The sequence below is a fragment of the Andrena cerasifolii genome, chromosome 1 (assembly GCF_050908995.1).
Source record: "Andrena cerasifolii isolate SP2316 chromosome 1, iyAndCera1_principal, whole genome shotgun sequence".
In the NCBI taxonomy this organism is placed as follows: Eukaryota; Metazoa; Arthropoda; class Insecta; order Hymenoptera; family Andrenidae; genus Andrena; species Andrena cerasifolii.
This window is the reverse complement of record NC_135118.1, coordinates 17,182,872-17,204,254: the sequence shown is the minus strand read 5'-3', so window position 1 is coordinate 17,204,254 and position 21,383 is coordinate 17,182,872. Positions and strand designations below refer to the sequence as shown.

The 21,383-nt window shown below is 38.8% G+C and overlaps 2 protein-coding genes across 3 annotated transcripts; one reads left to right on the top strand and one right to left on the bottom strand.

The window, feature by feature from the left end:
* Positions 1 to 191: 191 nt before the first annotated feature.
* On the bottom strand, positions 192 to 20,784 carry Kal1 (anosmin-1 Kallmann syndrome 1). The gene is made up of 9 exons (XM_076816860.1): positions 20,691 to 20,784; positions 20,419 to 20,622; positions 13,424 to 13,548; positions 10,833 to 11,025; positions 9,808 to 10,137; positions 4,411 to 4,607; positions 2,322 to 2,466; positions 2,005 to 2,222; positions 192 to 903 (listed from the first exon to the last, which is right to left on the bottom strand). The coding sequence occupies exons 1-9, from the start codon at positions 20,782 to 20,784 to the stop codon at positions 667 to 669; spliced, it is 1,743 nt and encodes a 580-aa protein (XP_076672975.1). The 3' UTR covers positions 192 to 666.
* On the top strand, positions 5,147 to 9,511 carry LOC143367912 (uncharacterized). 2 transcript variants are annotated; one of them, XM_076810188.1, is made up of 6 exons: positions 5,147 to 5,298; positions 6,844 to 7,448; positions 8,462 to 8,561; positions 8,636 to 8,740; positions 9,140 to 9,295; positions 9,388 to 9,511. In XM_076810188.1, the coding sequence occupies exons 2-6, from the start codon at positions 6,874 to 6,876 to the stop codon at positions 9,442 to 9,444; spliced, it is 993 nt and encodes a 330-aa protein (XP_076666303.1). In that variant the 5' UTR covers positions 5,147 to 5,298; positions 6,844 to 6,873; the 3' UTR covers positions 9,445 to 9,511. The 2 variants fall into 2 exon arrangements, with proteins under 2 accessions (XP_076666303.1, XP_076666299.1); XM_076810184.1 differs by lacking the exon at positions 5,147 to 5,298 and having other exon boundaries at positions 5,650 to 7,448.
* Positions 20,785 to 21,383: the final 599 nt, after the last annotated feature.

Below are 21,383 nucleotides of genomic sequence, written 5' to 3'. Positions count from 1 at the left end.
ATTTTCAGCTTCAGGATCTTCCCTTGTGAGTAGTAAAGATTACCACGTGAAACTAATTATCGTTTGAAACCACTTTCTCTTTATTATATCCACTGTTTAAAGCAACATAGTTCGTTCGAAAATTACATTCGCGCATAGCAATAGAAAAATTAATACTTACATTATAAAAAGATTAGCCTTCTAAACAGAGACGAGAAACGCAGTATTTAGGAACATGAAATTTCTGTTAGAAATGGAATTTCTGTTAGAAATGGAAGATTAGAAAATTTCGTGCGACGCTGATCGAATAAACTGCAGAATTCCTTCGCAGAAATCTCTTCCGAACAAACATTCAAATTTCTATTCGACCAAATAGCCAGTGGCAGAACTCGCGAAGCGTCGAATAATTCGGCGTAATTTAATCGATGTCGTTCTAACAGAACAATTCGTCAAAATCACTCTCGCGTGGCGAGCGATGATGACACAACGGTTTCTGTACAAGTCATAGTGAAAGTCGCGGGTTGGAACGGTCGACATCCCATGTACGTACATAAAAGAATATTCTTACTTGCCCCTTATTGTTAGTTGATCAACGCGTAATATATGCATTCGACGGTTAATTTGCTTTGAAGCTGGAGCGTAGACGCGCAATAATTATGGCGGAGACATATTCGGCGCGTGGTGTCGTTAAATCAGAAACAGACCGACAGAGCGTCGCTTACTTCTCGACACCTTCTTTTTGCATTGCACCAACTTACCGCGCGAATGCTTCTTCTCCTTTAGATCGAGGTCCTTCTGGCAACCGGTAGCAGAGAACTCTATGCTGGCGCCGTGCTCCTCGCTGGTCTTGTCGTTGTGAACGTTTCGTACGTTAACGTTGTACAAACAATCGTTTCGAAGATGCCGAAGGTCGAGGTGCGGTGTCTGCGGGCAATGTAATAATCCACTTACAATGCTTACGGGTTTTCTGAGTGGGCAGTGAGTCGCGAAGCGGTAGTCTCGCGTATGTAGTCTACGCTTACCAGGGGATTTTACTGGGAGGACACGTGTGAAAGGAGATTATTTTCACGGATTTGTTATTTAATTTATAGACTATTAAATAGATTTACCGGAGTTCTATTTGGCTGAAAATTTGAATTGAAAGTGGAAGCTGAGGAATTGAATGTGAATGTAAAATATAATTCTATTTCTAAGTCTAAACCAGTGGCGGATTTAAGGGAAAAGGCCCACGTGGCAAATGCACCGAGGGGCCCGTTTTGGTGGGGAAAGAGTGTAGTTTACTAAGAACAGGTCGAAGGGTTGTACCTAGTCAGTCGGCCGAAAAGAGGCGAATGTTTCTGATTTTTTCCCCAAAAAGCGGAAGCATATATGTTCACAGAACTTTTTGCACTTAAAGGAGCAACATTTAAAGAACATTTGGTAATTTTTTCATAGAAAACTATTTACGTTTATAATAGTTATAATTTTTCCGCGTGATTTTTGCACGAAAAAATCAGGATTTCAACTTTAAATAGCCCCCATTTTGTTTTAAATTAATTTTTCGGAAATTCCCTCCGTTAATCAGAGGATACATTAATATACTAACGAAATCCTCTTTGTATTTTTATTTTAAAGAATCTGGCTCCGAATGGCAATGCTCACCGCAAAACCAAATTTATAAAAAGGCTTCTTGGATGCGGGTTGTTGCTTTATTATAAACGTAAATATTTTTGTACGAAAAAATTACCAAAGGTTCTTTAAATGTTGCTCTATTACGTGCAAAAAGTTCTGTACAAATATATGCTTCTGCTTTTTCACAAAAAATTCTCAAACATTCGCCTCTTACTTACATAAGTGTAGTAGTACAGAAGAAATATAGTGTTTGGATGAAATTACAATTTTTATTTTGGAAGATTGGGTCCTGGGGCGGTCTTCTGTTCATTGGATGCCCGTTAAATTCGCCACTGGTCTAAACCCATTCTATTTGTACGCCAGGTGACTTTAGATAAATAAATTATAGAGAAACAGTTTTACGGATGGCAATACCTGTACGACTTTCCACAAAGCTTTTCTTTGATGCGTCGAGTCCTTTGCCTGAGAGAATGGACAGGCTTCCTCTCGCCAGGAGACGTTGTAGCCCTTTGCATCGTGGTTCGTCGGCCAAACCAGGCGCGCCTTGATCTCTCCGCAATCGCAAATCATACGGCGCAGGTGAAGGCCGCCCTGATATCGCTCGCACCTGTGAGAATGTCTCTCGACGTCGGCTTCAATGAAAGGGCACTTCTTCGTTTGTTATCCTGATTATTAAGTTCGGGCAGAGCTACCAGTAGATGGAGGAACAATAGGCTCGTGTTTCATCTTACCGTATACCATGTAATCGGTGCTATTGAACACTTTGGAAGCCTTTCGCGACACCAAACGTCGGCCGCCATACAGCGAGACAGCTTGGACCTGAAGAAAGTACTGACACTTCAGTTCCAAGTTTTTCAGTTCGTAGCAGTTTTTATCCTGAAATTCCAAGCGGAGAAGGAACAGTGAGATTTACACTTGACCGTGGCAGAGAAATTAGGTGGAATTCATTTTCACAGGCTTCCGTTAGAAATTAATTCGATTTCTTTCGAAAACGAGTGAGAATTTTCTTTCTCTCGTTTGTTACTTTTTGACACGTTCGCTGCCAGTCGCCAGTCACCCACGATGTAGATTATAAGTGGAGGTTTGAAGGTACGAGGAATTTGTTTCAATTCAAATTTAACTTCCCTCTAATTAAGGGTGCATCGGACGTACAATATTAGACAGAAGTATATGAAACTGAAATACTTGAATATCTTCGTGTTACGCATAGTAAATCTAGATGTAAGGAACTCGAACGACAGTTGGAGTCTTATTTCTACTCCTAGGAAGGTATTTTTCACTTTACAAATGCTTTCTCAAGCATTGTTTGCTAACCTTTTGCCAATGAAAATGCCCTGAATTCACAATTTTCTCGAGTTATAAATTATTTCTTTAAAATGGTGTAGTGAAAACAGTTGAAACTTGGCAGATATTTTCATCTGCCCGTATACTACATTTTAAAAAAAATTCAAAGCATCGACAATATTTCTTCAACATTTTTTCAGCTGTTTTATCCGTAAAGGTCGTCTCTCTTTCCACAAGAGTACGTGTAAAATCGGTGAAAATTAAAATCGTTATAACTCAGCAATCATTTAGAGAATTCGTTTAAAATTTTCGGAGCCCATCAGGAAGATTAGAAAGAACAATCTCACAAATTTTCATCTTGGTACCATTTTGAAGATAGGTCCAACGCACCCTTAAACATTGGAATAGAGACAGGCAAAAAATTATTTCAAACAAAAATTTCTTACACAAATTTTTATTGAAATTAATTTTTTGCCCATTTTCGCATTAGAGTGCCACCTTTCGAGCAGTTATTAAAAGCTTGCCAAAATTGACAAGTTACCGATCTTTTTAAAATTTCCGAAGTATTCATCGATTTTTGGAAACCTTCACCAATATACAGGGTGTTCGGTAACTGGCGGCACAACAGGAAGGGGTGGTGATTCTGCACGAAGAAATAAGTCGAAATAGATAGAATAATATTTTCTCGAGAAAATCGACTGTAAATATTCGCTATTGTCTCGGTTTCGTGTTATAGCACTGGCTAATTAAGAATCTTAATATATAAAGCAGAAAGCTTCTATATGTTTGTGTTAGTCTGTCGCCTAAAAACTTTCGAACGGTAAACTCTGGGGTCACGGAATGTGTCCCAGCTCATCATGCGTAGCTAATCCAGAAAAATGTGACTATTTTCACAAAAAAAAAAAATATTAAATCAGAGCCTAAATTTCGTGCGAAGCCGAGTAGTACAGCTAGTGCACAATAAAGCTGGATATTCGCATAACATAAATTTTATTATTAAAGCAATTGTTGAAAATGTTGTCCATTCTGTCGAACACACATTTGCTACTCTTCGAATTAAATTTCTATGAACGCTTCCTACCGTGCTCTGCCTTAATTGATCAAACGCTAAATGAATTTTTCTTTTAACAGCTCGAAACTTGTAATTTCTTCAGAATACGCAATTAATTTAACGTGACTCCTTAAATAACCCAGCGAATGTTTAAAGTCAATTTTCTCGAAAACCAAGCCTCGTATGAAAAAATACCTTATATTTTCATGCAAAATCACCCCCTTTGCGGTTGTATCACCAGTTACCAGAACACCCTGTGTGTATAACAGAGACCCTTTAATAGCACAGTTTGATTGGTAACAAACATAATTTTTAAAAAAATCGTAAAACATCGAAATCGCGAAATCCGGCATGTGTGACAGCGGCAGAGAAATGTGTCAAACTGCATTTTGGCACCGAACGTATTAAGAACAGCACATCCAATATTGCATTGAACGTTTCACTATCGTCGATTATTATTAACTATTCATTTACTGAACACTTACTTTAAGAACTGTCCTATGGTAAACGAGTATCGAATTGTTAGTTGGACCATGGAGCAGGCGGCTCCAAAACACTTTGTAGAACGTGATTGGCACGTCCGAGGTCGGCTTAACCCACTTCAGAGTGATATGCAATTTTCCATCTATCAGACGCGCATCGGACAGTGTTAAATTCTGCGGCTCTTTAGGACTCCGTGGTTCTAAAAGCAATAAGTTACCCTCTGTACTGAGAAGACACCGGGGCAGAGTCGCAGGAAGCTTTAGGCTTTGTGACTACAGTTCAAACGGAATACACGATAATGCCACATTATTATAATTCTTAGTTTACCCCCGGGCCAGTGTTTCTTATTTTTAATAAACACATGACAATAGTCTCTGTGAGAAAATGAGCAGCCTTTGCACACAGCGAGGCACCTTCGGAGACCCGATGGCAATTTATTGCCGTAAATGGCCCCTCTAGTGCCTCGAGGCCAAGATTAAAGAGACACACACACGAAGCAGTAATTCCACGGCAAATCACCGATAATTGAACCGAGGAATGTTTCAATTCGCATGGCCCGTAGACTCGATTGAATGGAGTATAGTGTCGCTGGAGGGAATGGGAAGTTGTCAAAGGGAGGAGAAACAATGGTAGAATGACAGCGAGCAATAGTTGTCGAGCACTTCGAAGCTATGGTCGAGCTTCTACCTCTGTGCACATTGTTAGTGAATGTTAACGAATGGCAATAATTAATGTAAACAGTAACTCGGATATAGTACGCGTATCGGCATGGCTATCTAAGTGAATAAGTTTAATTAACAACTTAATCAGCGTGACAATAGTGTTAACAATTTAACAGTATTTCTTTCGCTTTACTTTGAATTTCATTCTATGAACACGTGCTGCTGTTTGTAAGTATTTCTCCGCTCGCAATCGGAGAGATTTGTTAAACCTGGTAAACAAATGATTTAAAGATAAGCTTGACCGATATATACTTCGGTCAACCCTATCATATTTGAAGGATTCCTTTTTTTTTCGCCGTTTTGCCGTCTGCGTTCGTATTCGCTGTTTGCAACAGTTTAAGCAGTACATGTTTAGGGTAGTTTTATTCGCTGAAGAAGACTGGACCTACCTGAACCCTGTATACATCGATTTTATGCATTTCAACCAATAAATAATAAATAAAATAATTTTTTTTATAAAAATATATAAATTCAGGCAATTTTCAACGATAACAAGTAAACGGGATATCTTTCCTTTAACCGGACCTAGGTGCGAGCACTAAAGGGCTAACCTTTCGTTACCCGCGCCGTTTTAAAAAGTAGAACAGTTATGAATTTTTTTCGGCCTATGCCTTCGGCAGTTCATAAAAAATTCCCGCCTCTTTTACTGCAGTTTTTCAGTCTGTATGTACAGGCGTTGAAGAAGAAAAGTCGTCATTTCATAGAAAGTGCAACGCGCGCGTAAGAGTTCATTGGCAAAACACATTCCAAAGTGGATCTAGCGTGTGAAATGTGTGACTAGAGCAATCGAAGTGAATAAAACAACCCTTATTTCTAATAGCAGTCGTTCACTCTGTTCCGTCTTTTTTTCTTTTTTAAAGACGACTACATCGCTTTTTAGTTTTTAATATAGAGTTATTTTTAAAGGAAAGTCGCATTTCTTGACACAAAGCATTCAGAATACCAAATAAAACAAAAAACAGGTAAAAAATCTGACAAAATAGGGCGCGGGCAACGAAAGGTTAACATGATCTTCCATTTCTAATCAGAAGATATGATTTCAGCGCACTGGTTCGGTCTGTACAATAATTAAATAAAAGCTATCTTGCAATTTTGAGAATTGTTACCAAATTCAAACGTTTCGGTCAATGATTATAATCATTCCCAAGAAAAGTTAGATAAAAGGAAAAAATACTTGCGCACGCTTTTGTACGAAAAAATTTCTTCCATTTCCTTTTGCAATTATATTTTTTAAATCCAAGACGATCCGCTAAAGCATATAACTAATTCTTAGAGTCTCCAAGCAATGTTTTTAACATACAGTAATTTAAATCATCACGCCTTTCAAGATAAACAATTATGAGTAGCGAGAATGTTCTCATCCCTTATGCTACTGTTAAAGAAATTTCTTGCATTTGTATTTAAGTAGAATTATAAGCTCGTACTTGTATTACTCATCGCAATTGTACTTTCCGCTCGTACCACATCGAAAACTAAGAGTTAAGAAACTTAAAGCCGTGAGTTGCGAGAGGGGGGCAGTCGAAAGTGAAAATGGACTTTCAGAGCTTGAACAGCTTGAATGTTTTCGTGAACACGTCTTCGGGAAATTTGCTACCAGTAACGAACAGGAAAATGAAGCTGCCTGCCCCTTTAAAAATTTACGCGATCGTTGTCTGGACGGTAGAGTTCGTATATTTAACCGTCTGCATTCTGGGCCTGTTCTGCGTACCGAAGGAGAAGGCACTGGAGGACAGTACGGTGAACATGGTGGTCTCCCTGGAAGTCATAGTGCAGCTCGTTTACCTGCACAACCGTAAGAACTTGATACGAGAATTAATCGGGAAGTTGAACGGCGTTCTTGCCGCAGACAATGAAATGAGGAATACCGCGCTAGTGACAGTGAAGTCGATGGAGAGACCGCTGAAGTTCTACGTTATCGCCTGCGTCAGCACAGTGGTCAGTTGGACGTCGCTGCCGCTGATGGAAATATTTCGAAAGAGTCAGTTCTATTACACGGACTACCGGGTGCCAGCTGCCCTGTCCAGGGAACCATTTTCGGTTGGTGTTTTCGCCGGGGGTGTTGTTCTCGAGTCTTTCGGCAGCCTGTACACGATCTTCAGAAAAGTTAGCTTGGACATTTACACGATACATTTTATTCTCTTGATGACAGCACAGTACAGATATTTGAGGATCAAATTTGTCACGGTGCTTCGGAGCAGAAATGGAAGCTCGAAGGGCTCGAGTAATGGCGAGCTCTGGGAGCACCTCGTTTGTGGGAATGGAGGAGCAGTAAGAAAGGAGATGAGACTGCTGACGCGTCACCATAGCCTGGTGGTCGAGTGAGTACGAGATTCTGATTCGTAAGAAATATTAATTGAATGGGAACTTCTAGGAAATTATTGAAAATGTTGTCGAGGGTGCTGTACCAAGTGGTGGTTAAAAGAGATTCATAGTTTTACGCCTGCATAATAAAGTTGATACTACTTAGTTAAGATTTCTGAATTATATCGATGCCGCTATATTAATTTTAAGATATAATTCTTTTTAATGGAACTATCTTATTTCTGTCACCCTACACGGTTGAACCCTTAATTAGTGAGGTGGGAAATTTGTTAACTAACCGGTGAGGTGGGGTCCGACGTGCCCCAATTTTTACTTCGATTTGCACAGTAAAGTATTCACTTCTTCGGAACGAAGCAGTATGTATACCTATTAATGCAAGTGATACCTACGAATAAAATCTTATTTGTGCTTAAAGAATATAAAAATGCACAGGGGGGTGTAGAGATTTGGCGCCTCTAGGCTAACAAGGGTTTGCTCCCTTTCCGTGAAATATCAGCAAATATTTTAATTTAATAGAGTTGGGAAAATTTTAAAATCAATTTAGTAAGACAACTTACATATGAGTTACTGATAATTTACTACGTGAAAAAAAGTGAATTAAACCTGAGTTAAACCTTTTTCAATTTCTTTCGCCCCAAATTTAGGCTGCAACCTACTTATATACAAATCCACCCCTGAAAATACTAATTAGTTGTTTTGTATTCTCACGTGAGAAAACGTTCAAACGAACTAATTTCTCATCATCTAAGGGTTGAACTTTCTTTTGACCACTACTCTGTATGTAATAGTCATACATGCATTTTCCCTTTCTAGTGAAAATCCACCATTTCACAACCCTCTTAGTGGTCCAGAATAATTATACTACTTTAATATTTCTAATTAACTCCCACTAATAATCATTCAAAAGAATGATGTGAATAATGTTTTAAACTCTTTAATACTTAATCAGTATTTTACCAGTGGTGTCGTAATGAATTTGTGATAATAATAGGTTTTGTTGTTTTTACAGAATGGCCACCCTAATGAAGAAACTATTCGCTCCCAATATTGGACTCCTTTATATAAACAACGTTTTTCGGTTCTGCTTTTTAAGTTTTATGATCGTAACGGTACATCTCACATCGAACCACCGTTGAATCAGCGTTTCGCTTTGAGGTGCTCCTAAGATTGCTTATTGTTTCAGAGCTCTGCGGTGCATTTCGGAAAAGTTTTGATTATACTATACACAGTCGGCGCACTGATACAACTTTATATATTGTGCTTTTGTATCCAACAGTTACTCGAGGCGGTAAGCCTTCTTGGATAACGTAGTAAACATAAGGATAATATCGAAACGTTAACTTCGAGATAAATTATAGATTGTAATTAGTTATAAAGATTACCCCTATCAAATCACTCCAAAAATATATAATTTTTAGGATTTTATTACAAAAAAAAAAATAATAAACGACATAGTGTTAAAAACTTTTCCTTTTTGAAAATAAAATCCTAAAAATGATCTACTTTTATAGCGATTTGATGGGAGGGTGGCTTCAATAGGGGAATATTTTCGTCCTCTGGGGGGTGGAAATATCATTTTCGCACGAAGTATACTTTGGCTCAATTTCGCAAGTCGGATTCAACGACACCTAACGAAATTCTAATAAGTAATCACGAAGAATGCTTTAATTTCGTTTCATTAAATTAGAGCGCATCGATAACCGACGATGTATTCCATGAAAAGTGGTATGCTCATGACATGTCATTGCAACGTGTGATTGCAAACATGTCCTTGGCGAACAAACTGGAATGCAGATTGTCGAGGTTTCGTAATATTGATTTGACATTACCATCCTTCATGTCGGTAAGTGTTCAGAGATCTACAGTCTCCGTTTAATGATTATGCGCACACAAGCATTTAACTACGCTACATGAAATTATTTATCAATTTTATAGATCTTGAACCAAGCGTACTCGGTATGCCTATTATTCTTAAAAGCAAGGCGAGTTTAGAATGTAGCTATATCGTTAATAGAATGGGACATAGTATAATTAAATATAATACTAATGTATTTTAATTGCAACTGTAATATACGATAAATTATTGTAATGCGTAGAGTACTTTTAATTAATACAAATACGCGAATACCTATTTTAACCGAGAAAACGCGATAACTTCGCCTTAAGGGCTGATTTCACCCCTTGAAAAAAAAATAATTAATTCCTTGCATATGTACTCCAACATTTCATTCGCGCGAAGTTTCAGTGAAATTAGAATTTTCGGATTGAGAATATTTCCTTGCGAAGCCCCAGTATGGCTTTGCGACAAGGGCTTCATTCGTTCAATAAATAATTGGAGCAAACAATTTTACTTGCCTCTCGTTTTAAATGGCCTGGACGGTTGCGAATATCCTCGAGAGCCGTTCCCATTTATGGCTGCCACACGAAATTGATACCAATGTCCGGTTTTTAATCGGCCTCGAAGCGTCGCGTACGACTTTGTCGATACGTGACAGACTGTCCAGGAACTTAATCTAGACTCCAGGTACCTTGGACCGAGTAAATGTCGTTCCTCTACCAAATACCTTATATCCTTGTCGTGGGCGGATTCATTGGCACGGTGCGCCTTCGACTCACGCCAAGTCAGGAAAACGACATTGCTCTTTTGTTGTCTGATCTGCAGGGTTTCTGGAACTGGAGGTAAGTCTGGAAATAAAAATTTATTTACAATTGGCAAATTCTGCCTTGTATCTGTACAGGGATATGGTTTTTAAGCGACTTCGAAAAGGAGCAGGTTATAGATTCCACCCGTATGTATTCTTTTTTATGTTTGCCCGCGCATAACTCCACAGCATTCTCACTCTTTCAAGTCGCTTATTTTTGGAATTGTCCGTTTCCAGCAAGCGGTAATTTCTTACGAGCATCTCTTTTGTTAAATAAATAAAACTCACATTTTGTTAAATAAATGTAGTTACGTAACTTAAATAATCAAGAAGTAAAAAGTATTAAAAATTAAAAAAAAAATTAAAATTAATTTGAAAAAAATAAAAATGCACTAAATAGTAAAAATACAATTTTTCTCTTATTTAATCTACGACTCTCAATTTTTTTAAATCGGCGCCAGATTTACACAAATAATGAGGCGCTGACATAAAAAGAAATTAAGAGTCGTAGATTAAATGAAGGAAAAAATTATTTTTTACTTTTTAATGCATTTTTATTATTTTTTTTTTTAAGTCGGTTTTAATTTTTTTAAAAATTTTTTGTAAGTACTCTATCATTCGCGAGTAGGTAAAGTCCGTTGGAAAGTTAATTCATCACCAACATAATACGCTTATATTAACTTTGTTACGCAGACATGTCAAAATATTTGTATTTTACTTAGAATAAAACACGCATACCAGTTCTATCGTCCAAACCGAGGGGATGCATACACGTGACGCCACAATCGTGTTTGCAGCACTTCGCTAGATCTGGGCAACGAGAATCGTCGTCGCAAGCTACTAAACAAGCAGCTTCGAATGGTGACATCGATGCTTTATCACGACAATAACCAGGCTTCGTGTAATTTGACGACAAGCAATCGTCTATGCACTGAAACGGAACAATTAAGCAATTACGTTACATGCCGCTCTACCAATACTATACAGGGTGTTCCGCGTAGAATGGGCCAGCTAATTATCTTCCGTAGTTCGCGACGATACGAGAACTGTGTCACATAAATAGATATACATATTTACAATGGTTTCAAAGAGAAAATACGCTGCAAGGAAATTTTTTCACATTGTCATTCCTTTGTCAAAAATTTCAACGTCACCAATACTCTTTTTTCATGCAAGTACATATTCCTTTCTTAAAAATCTGAAATCAAAAACTCCTTTTAAACATTCATTGTTATAATAATTTAGAAAGTACACAGCTGTATTTCTTGTTGGACTTTAAGAAGGCCACTGACTTCAGTCCCATCATTAATGTACGATGAGAGGTGGCAATGCCTATTGTAAGATCGGAATTTGAATTTTCGAAGAAAATAAATTTCATATTTTACTTTAAAATTTGGAGCTCGACAACTTTAAAGTGACGCATGTTTAAACGCATATTCATAGCAGGCAGAATATATTTTAGAAAGGAAACATCTACTTCCATACAAAAAAAAAACAGAGATGACTTTGACAATTTTGAAGAAAAAAAACGATATTAAAAATCTCTTATATATAATTTTTTCATATCTCCCCAACTTGATAAGGTAATTACGCGGGATGCCCAGTATAATGTACACTTTACTCGACGTCCCATTCCATTCATGATTCTTCAAAAAAAGTTCCCCACTCTCGCATCGAGCAGAAAGTAAACGAGGACATAACAAATCAATAATCATTCCTGGCTGTTATTTATTTGACGACCCAAGTTGCACGAGATGAGAATGTACTTTGCTCTGCAGCAGTTTGTACATGAAAAATATGGAAGACGGTTCCGGAGATGCGCAGATTAAATGTGAAATTGATGAAAGTCCCGTGCAACAATCACCGAAGGCGATCCTTATTAGCTCCCTTCTTATGTCCCTATCTTCGAATCAGGAAAAGTTTCGTATCAAAAACTTCGCGAAGATCGTAATGCATGTCGGTAGTAATCGTTAAGGTCCGGACGTTGGGGCAGTTCAATAAAGTTAATCGCCAAAGAACGCTGGAAGCGGCGATCATTATCGCAAAGGTGCTGCATTATCCGTACGTGACTGGAATTCTTTATTACTTTGCTATAAGGTAGAGCAAGTTTGAAAGAGGATCGATGCCTCGGAGACTCCCCACCGACCATATTCGTCGTATAATTAGTTGTTACAAAAGGAGCAACGTCACGCACTAAACGTCTATATAATTTCGAGGGGTTACGATGTAGCTGGGGCTGTAAAATTAGCCCGCAAATTTGCAAGACAACGTAATAACCACGCGTACCTAATTCGCAAGATAGAAATGTATACATATTACATAAATGTCCCAAAGATTTCGTTGGTGTATCAATTATCAAGATTACCAAATTAATCGAGAACTAACAAGGGAACATCCCGAACCCGGAAATTCAAAAAAATTCTGAAACCTCGTGAATATATAGGGAATTTCCCCCTGATTACAACGCAATTCATGTTTGCTCCCCAAATTCACTCTAAGGGGGTGCAATTGACCCCTGAAAATCCGCTTATTTTCCGATTTCCTGCTATGACTCGTGAACTGTATAATAATTTTCTTTACCAAATGCTAGATCTACATAAAAGAAGTAACTTTTGTCTCGAAACTTTTTTTCTGTCTCTTAAATTTCGCGAGTTATAACACAAAATCGGAAAATAGCCGAATTTTCAGGGGTTAATTTCACCCCCTTCGAGTGAATTTGGGCGGCAAACAAAAATCGCGCTGCAATCAGGAGGAAATCCCCTGCATATTCACAAAGTTTCAGATTTTTTGGAATTTTTTTGGGTTCGGGATCTTCCCTTTAAGTAGTCGATGTTCGTTATCGAATTCATTCGAGTTAAAGATTTTCAGATAGTTACCGTTGGTTGTAAATACAAATGATATTTCCCATGTTAATTAATTTTGCAGGAGTGTATTTAATATTCAAATTTGCTGCAAGGATCCCGCATCTCTTTTTATGATTCACTGATCAGTAGGGATGATTTGAAAATCTTGAGCATGGCGAGGACACTTTAGGTTTCTGCGCGAGATTTGCAAAATCCTAAGGGGAAGAGTTGCGCAACAAATGGAAGGTTCGATATCATTATTCGATAACGTTAAATATCTGAAACTCTATTTTCGTGTTCCACGTAAAATTACTAAACTACAGCATGATTTCTTTTTTCTTAAATTTTTCATTGTCGCGTCGAGGCGCTGAGAAAAGTTTTGATTATTCAAGCAGATCTTTCCAGTTACTAAAGTAATTCAAAGGCAAATGGTGAGAGTCGAACACCATCAGTCATAAGCATTTATAAAAGTTAATTAATGCATACTTTGTCAGGATAATTCTCCCCACAGCGGGCGTCGCATCTGGCAACCCTAATGGAGTCGTACTCCTCGATGTATTTCGTCCAAGACGCCAGGCATCCTGGCAGGAGTAACCACCAAGGCCACCATTCTGTAAAAGAAAAGTAAAGCGACGGTATAAATAAGCTTGGATAGCCTGTAAACTGGCCACTGAAAAAATCACTCCTAAAAAATGAAATACCCAACTGATAGGGTGTGCTACTACAGTTTTAAGTTTCAAAAATACTGGGGCCAGGCTTATACGGCGCATCAAAGGGCCCGAGTGTGTGAACAACGTTTATGTGAACCGATATCTCAAAATGGTTTATCAAAGAGTCATAAGAGATTAGTGTTTCACTAGCAAAACTGCTCTTATCGGTTTCACAACTCCCCGAACGGGTTGCTGACTAAGAAACAAATGACTGTTGGTTTGGAGCACGAGGTGGACATTCCCTTTAACCCTCCATAACTCAAATACTACGGTACATGTATGCACCGTGTGTGTTCATACAACATTTCTTACTTATCTCAGTGTATAGGTTCGCTTCCTGAAGCACCGATATGCATTGAGCATTCACGAATGCCTTGTATCACCATTTAACTATCGATGACCGATGCAGGGTCTATTTTGACCCAGCTCAAATATCAAACTATACGTGCTACTTATTATTAGTATTATTTCTTGAAGAAGGTAAGAACTGTAAATCGCAAGAAAATTAGGATCTAATATGGAAGCTTATTCAGACATGTGTAGGAGTAAAATTATGGGACAGGATTTTGGTAATTATTTACAAAAGTGAATTATGTCGTGAAAGTTAACATTCTGAACAATTTTTCCCTACACGTGTTACCGTCGCTTGGCTTTAGTTTCGAGATATTCGCAATAAAACCTGTGATCACCGAGGGCCGATAAAACATGTGTCCCAAACCAACTAGCGATCACAGTTTTTTGCGAGTGTCTCGGAAACTAAAGCCCAGCGACGGTAACATGTACAGTAGAAAGTTGTTGAGAATCAGGCCCCCGACAAGATATTTCAAGGTCGTCGAAATAGATAAGGTAATTTTGTAAATAATTACCAAAAATTTTAATCGCCATTTTAATGTTATGGTTCAACACAGGGTGCTTCGTTACAGGTGGTAAACCTTTTAGGGGATGGTTCTACAGGAGAAAATAAGACGAAAATATAGAATAAAGTGTTTTGATATCGAGCTTCGTTTTCGAGAAAGTTCACTTCGAATTTTAAGTAAATATGCGTGCACCGAAGTAGTTTTGGCGCCTGTGGGGCACGCGAAGGTAGGGGGGGGGGATGCGTCCCGCTGTTCCGCTTACCTCCGCATGCCTCCTGAGGCCCAAAACTGTACTTCGGTTGACTTCGGTGTACGCTTACTTGGCTGAAATTCAAAGTCAAGTTCCTCGAGAACGAAGCGCGGTATTAAAAAATTCCATTCTATATTTTCGCCTTATTTTGGGCCTAAAAGGCTTTTACCACCTGCAACGAAACACCCTGTACGTATCGATTACGTGGAAAATGTGAAACCCTAAACTCCATCGTCCTGTGAAATTTCGAGTGATGCATATTTCCCACATTTAGAGAAACAACACTGTGAACGGTAATGACAATAAGATAACTACATTAGACAGAATTATGTCTTCGAATTTATATCCCACAGATTGAGGGGTGGCCCGAAATAAGCCAGTGGTACCAACACACATTTATTAAATTATAAGTGATAACTTCCTTATTATTAACACTAGGAAAATATTATTGCAAAATTTATTTATTGCAAGAATGCGCAGCTCCCTGTCTTGGCAGCAATAAGTTAAACCTCGAAAAGTGTGCCTACTACGTAAATTTGAGAATCATGCCATAAATATTTCCAGTACCCTATTACATGAAACCGAGTATTAACTTTGTTAATGCGGACTAAATCGAGGCATTGAGAGCCAAAGCGGACTAACCGATATTGAACAGAAATTAATTTTTCCTATTTTATATGATTAGTAAAGCCTTTTGGAATACATTATCCCCACTAACTCACTTTTGCAAAAAATGTGTGTTTCACTATTTGCACTGTTTTTGCTCCCAATGCCTCAATTCTGTTTTTATCACCCCTGCAAGTCTTGCCCCTATTGCATGCAACACTCCCGCCAAACCGATCATCCGAACTCGACTGACTCCTCTCTCGTCAGACCCGCAAATTACCGATCCCTATGATTCCGCGGCGTAAGGTCGCGAGCGACACAGAGGGAAATGCCACACAGCCGCAAAAACCCGGTCCTTGCTCACGTACTTGCGCGGCTGCTGAGGTCGAGCGATATGCGTGATTAACGCGCTAAACTTTGCCGCCCCGGTTCATGCATGACGTTGGATTCTGTGGCGCACCAGCGGTGCGTCAAATGGGACCCGTTCCGCGTATTTTCAACGGCGAGACTCGAGTTGCATAAGTAGAAGCATGGATTTGTTTGGACGAAATGTCGCGCAACTTTTGCACGTGAGGAAACATTGCAGCGCCGTCCGCGCGGGCTGCGTGCCGCGACGGCTTTTCGAGAAACGCGTTTAGCTTCTCAAAGAAGGAGCGCGTACCTCCTGAGGATTGTTGAACAATCAATCTTAAGGGGGTAGCGAAGCAACCATTTGCTCGAGTGTTTTACGTTCCTGATATTTCTATCGCCCTCCGCCAACGTCGATCAAACGTCAATTAGGACAAGGACGGACTTCTATTGATAGGTATACTTCCTCCAAATTTTGTTTACCTTAACTGTAATTTTAGGTAATCTCAGGTAACATTTAAATTTAATTTAACGGTACTCAAAATTGTTTTTTTTTTAATTGTAATATTTGTGTTAAATAACTGTGGTTGTCTGGTTGGTATAATTGTTAGATTGCATGAGTTTACTCGATGGAAATGATGCGCCATGATATTAACACAGTTCCTTGCAACTGTATGCACACTCCAGCCAACTGATTTACCATAATGCAGCTTTACGTCGCTGTAAAATATCGCGCCAATAACCATAAACTACAGGAGTGGTAGTTTACTTGGGTGTTATTAAAATTAATTAATGTTTATTCGTCAGGGGCCCCCAGTTACAGACTTAAATCTGTTTTAATACATTATGCGTTACTAACAATAAGATCTGATTGTATAGTTTATAGTTACGGAGGTAATAATTTTGTTGGGAATGATCGCTACGGTATTTGCTTGAGAAAGGAGTTGTAGGTATAGATTGCTCGATAGCCATACATCTCATTCCGATCTTCATCGATCACTCGTAGCTCGAAGTCGTACTGTTATAAATATGCAAATAGAAACGTGTAGATTCCCATTCTGTTTCAATGACAACTTTCATCTTTCTCCCAATGATTTATACTCAAATTATCCCTCGGGACTGGAATGATAAACGTTGCAGGATGTAAAATCAGAACTCGATTCCGTCGTTCATCACTCCATAAGCATAGTCGCGCTTTATCTGCACAATTTATCTGTAGAAGCAAGGTAACTAGTATAGATTATTAATTTATTACTTCAATACCCCTTGAATCAACGTCACGGATTATTATGTAAAGTTTAATCTCTTTTGATTGAGATTACAATCTTCCACGAACCAGTGTAATATTTCATACTTTGAGAAATTCGGTTATGCGGTTCAAGAATCTTTGATTAAATCAATTTCTTACAGAAGTGGATAAAGAAATCGTTGCCGAAGATTGACTTAATCATCGTGTGACCTTCTTCGGGATACGAAATGCATCGGTGTCAAGGGATCACAGTAGAAACTCGATTATCCGAACACCGTTTGGCCGAAAATTCGGTCATCCGAAACAGTGTCATCTGGTGAATGCGTTATCTTCGTAATTGTCACAAAGGGTACTATTTTACTGATAAAAAGAGAATATGACAGAATAATTCTTTTGGCAAAAGGTACACACGGTAATATTGAAAGAGAGCTGCAAAGGAGATTATATACATATACTTCTAATCTTAATATATAAAGCAGAAAGCTTCTATATGTTTTTGTGTTCGTCTGTCGCCTAAAAACTTTCGAACGATAAACTCTGGGATCACGAACAGCGCCTCGGCTCAATATATCTGACTAATCCAGATGAATGTGGCCATTTTCACAAAAAAAAATAAATAATTTTTTTTGTAAAATCAGAATCTAAATTTCAGGCGACGCCGAGTAGTAAAGCTAATATTATATAGTATACAGCCTAACAGGTAGCGCAAAAGTCATCATCCGATGTCAATAGCTCCCAATCTTTTCAATTTCAGGTATATGTCAATGACGTTTTGCCATTTCAATAGAAGAGGCTCACAAAATTTATCGTGCATAAAGATGAATAAGTATATCCTTCAAGAACGCGGAAAAATTGTGTCGATGTTTTTATCTTCCGTTTTGGTGATCTGTTATGGCCAGCCAGATCCCCCGATTTAACCGCCCCAGATTTATTTTTTTGTAGCTATTTGAGAGTAGTGGTTTATGCGAATAACCCACAGACTTTGCAACAATTGAAGGACAATATCCAACACGAAATTGACAATCCAACCCCACAAATTCTTCAGAATACCATGGAAACTGCCGTAAAAAGAAGCCCAAATTCGCATGCATTCGGATGGCGGTCATTTGTTGGATATTATCATTGGAATTTGATGTCATCAAATTTATAAGTCTGGATAAAATGTACCACAAAAAAAACGCGACGTTATTTCATTTAAATCGGATGACTTTTGCGCTACCAAAAAATAATATTCCTGTACCCACTGAAGTGTTCATATTTTGAAAAAATAATTTTAAGATGATACGAATTGCAGGAACAATGGTATAAAAACATTATTCCTCTTTGTAATAATTGCGCGACCCCTACGCCAGAAGGATTAAGTGACTAAACCGTAAGAAGGTGAGACTTACGTAATCTCAATGTAATATCTGGTTTAAATATTCAATATTGCGTGCAAAATAATCGTGCCCAGTGTTGAAACGCAGTCGATCGATTGTTGAAAAAAAAAGATTTAATTATCCGAGCATGATGCGTCCCGATTGGCTCGTATAATCGGGGTTCTACTGTAAATGGATTCAGTATTTTTGAAGTGCTCCTTTTTCGTATAACTGCTCGTGATTATTTCCCGTTAACCCGTTAATCGTCGCTATATGTATACGCTGGTTGTATTTCGAAACGCAGGAGTTGCGGGAAGTAAGTCTCTTATTCCCGACAATCTTCGTGCACTTTGCCGGAAGGATTGAACCAGAATGGTGACTCATATACCTGTTTCTTAATGACACTTTGACTTATTTCGCAGGATTAATCCAAGTGATACTACAGTGGACTTTTTATCGTCTTATTACAGCTGGAGTGTATCTTGATCTGATTCTCAAACGATCACGTTCGTCGTGTAATAGTAATTCCCTAGGAATGCTAGCTTTAGCAACTGGTGAATAATTTTAAACAATTGAGAAGTATCGCACAGTGGACTCTTTATCGTCTTATTTCAGGCGGAGTATATTTTGATACGAGCCTTAAACGAGCACATTTATTGTGCATTTTTAATTCTCTGAAAATAGCACTGCATTTACAACTGCTAAATAATTTTAAACAATTCAAAATTATGCTATGAATATATGACAACTCTATGACAGATTGATTTTCCTTTGTTTAGAGTTTAAAATAAATGCACAGTGATATGATTTCAGGTGTTATCGTAGCGTATTGAAAACTTAGATTGTTAAGCTGTATAACAATGTTAATAATCTTCTCTTCCTGATATTAATGATAATTTTTAAATTACACGAAATGAACTGTTTCTGATACATTCTCAATTCTTAATTACTGGCGTTCACCAATTTACGATAATCAAATGAAATGATTAACAAATTACAAATACAATTGGAGATGAAACAATTTCAATCTTCTATTTCTTTTACATAAATCAACCCTCGAATGCATTTAGCTAAACAATTAATCAAGACACCTAATAAAACACATATTTTCAATTATCTTAAGGGGTTATACCTAGTCAGGCGGCCGAAAAGAGGCGAATGTTTGTGAATTTTTTTTTTTGAAAAAGTGGAAGCATATATGCCTGATTTTTTCGTGCAAAAATCCCGCGAGAAAAATCAGGATTTCAACTTTAAATAGCCGCCATTATACTTTGAATTAATATTTCGGAAAATTTTCTCCGCCAATCAGAGGATACATTAATACACTAACGAAATCTTCTTTGTGTTTTAATTTTAAAGAATCTGGCTCCGAATGGCAATACTCGGCGCAAAACCAAATCTTTAAAAAGGCTTCTTGGAAGTGGGTTGTTACTTTACTATAAACGTAAATATTTTCTACGAAAAAATTACCAAATGTTCTTTGAATGTTGCTCTTTTATGTGCAAAAAGTTCTGCAGCAATATACGCTTCCGCTTTTTCAAAAAAAATTCACAAACATTCGCCTCTTTCCGGCGGCCTGACTAGGTATAACCCCTTAAGCTGAAACTAACTAACTCCAACTCAAAACCTATTAAACCAGACTTAAACCCATTCTTCACTTCAACTAAAAAACCTCTTTCACCAGCAACAACGTTAAGAACCTCAATCATACATCGCACACAACCCACAGGTACGTAAAATACACATAAAATTCATGGCAATCGCCACTACCCTTAAACACATCACAAGCATTCCTAATCAATTCGATTTCCCCAAGCCTGATAGCGCAGAGTATCTTCCAGTCCTCCAATCACTCCCCCACACAAACACCCACCACCCTTCCTTCAACATTACCAAAAACCCTGACCAATCAATAATACCAATACTCCTTTAAAATCAAACCCACTACTACCCAAAACCACGCAAAGTGCAAACTTCCCTTATCCCTCGATCCAAAGACAATTTACCTTCACGACGAAAGGATTCCCGCCCCACCCCCACCCTCTCCCCCCCCCCCCACTACCGCGATAGATACCGTAGAAAACTATGATTCGGGATACGTACTGTTCAGACTGGTCGACGATGCGTGATAAACGCAGAATTTCACGGCGTAACTCAAGCCACCGACCAGAGGCATCGGGGGGGTTACCAAAGGACTTCCGTGTATTCGGGTAAACAACAAGCGGGAGCGCCGGAAACGGCGTGTCTCGTCGGGCGTCGTTCGCTGGCTGACAGAGTAGCGGAAGGATCTTCGCCTGCGATCGGATTACGCACGAAAGAGCAAAATCGGAGACGTAGCGATCGCAGCGAAGCGTTCGAACTGGGATCGGGCTTACTTTTCTGTGCGGGCCAATCCTCTCCTGCTTCCCTGGCACTTCTCCTACTACTCCGACCCACACCATTCGTTTCCACCACCCTGCTACCACCCATCGCAATGATCGAATCATTAACTTCAGAAAAGGTCCTGCCAGCGGCGAATGGGAAAGATTTTCTGTGGGCCCCCTTCACCCCCCCCCCTACCTCCCTCCCTCCCTCCCTCCCCCTCCGATGTCTTCGTGAGGCCCACGGCTCCCTCTGACTTCTTGCACGGATTATTTCGCTGCTTTCCCATAACGCCCGCTCGATTAGAGGTACCGAGAACGTGTCAACCAGTTGAAAAGCAGACGTTCATGCGTTAAGGAAATTGCAGCGCGATACTCGGGCGGCTGGAGTAAGGAGCCGAGGACCCTGCGCGAATTGGCTTCTATGTAATTTAAGTGATTGGAAGATTGGTACACGTCGATGGCTTTGCGCGCAAATATTTAAACGCGCAATGGTACGTAAGATTCGGGGGCACGCAGTGAGGAAAAATGTTGCTTCTCGCAAATTCATCGTGCAGGCATAAATGTGATTTTTATGCAGCGTAATGAAACAGTAGGGAACTATTTGTAAACTCGAGTTTCGCAGAAAGTGGACATACGATATTTGTGCACTAAACCACCGATGTAGAGGGTTCTTGTGAAAATTGAGAAGTTTTTGGCAACGTTTCG

What these genes read in the sequence shown, in the direction of transcription:
- LOC143367912 (XM_076810184.1), top strand. Translation starts at nt 6,661, where the DNA reads ATGGACTTTCAGAGCTTGAACAGCTTGAATGTTTTCGTGAACACGTCT. An exon ending in CACCATAGCCTGGTGGTCGA is followed by an intron (nt 7,449 to 8,461) that starts GTGAGTACGAGA and finishes TTGTTTTTACAG; the next exon opens with AATGGCCACCCTAATGAAGA. An exon ending in TAAGTTTTATGATCGTAACG is followed by an intron (nt 8,562 to 8,635) that starts GTACATCTCACA and finishes TTATTGTTTCAG; the next exon opens with AGCTCTGCGGTGCATTTCGG.
- Kal1 (XM_076816860.1), bottom strand. Translation starts at nt 20,784, where the DNA reads ATGGGTGGTAGCAGGGTGGTGGAAACGAATGGTGTGGGTCGGAGTAGT. An exon ending in CACCGATTACATGGTATACG is followed by an intron (nt 2,223 to 2,321) that starts GTAAGATGAAAC and finishes CTTTCATTGAAG; the next exon opens with CCGACGTCGAGAGACATTCT. An exon ending in CTTTGTGGAAAGTCGTACAG is followed by an intron (nt 904 to 2,004) that starts GTATTGCCATCC and finishes CATTGCCCGCAG; the next exon opens with ACACCGCACCTCGACCTTCG.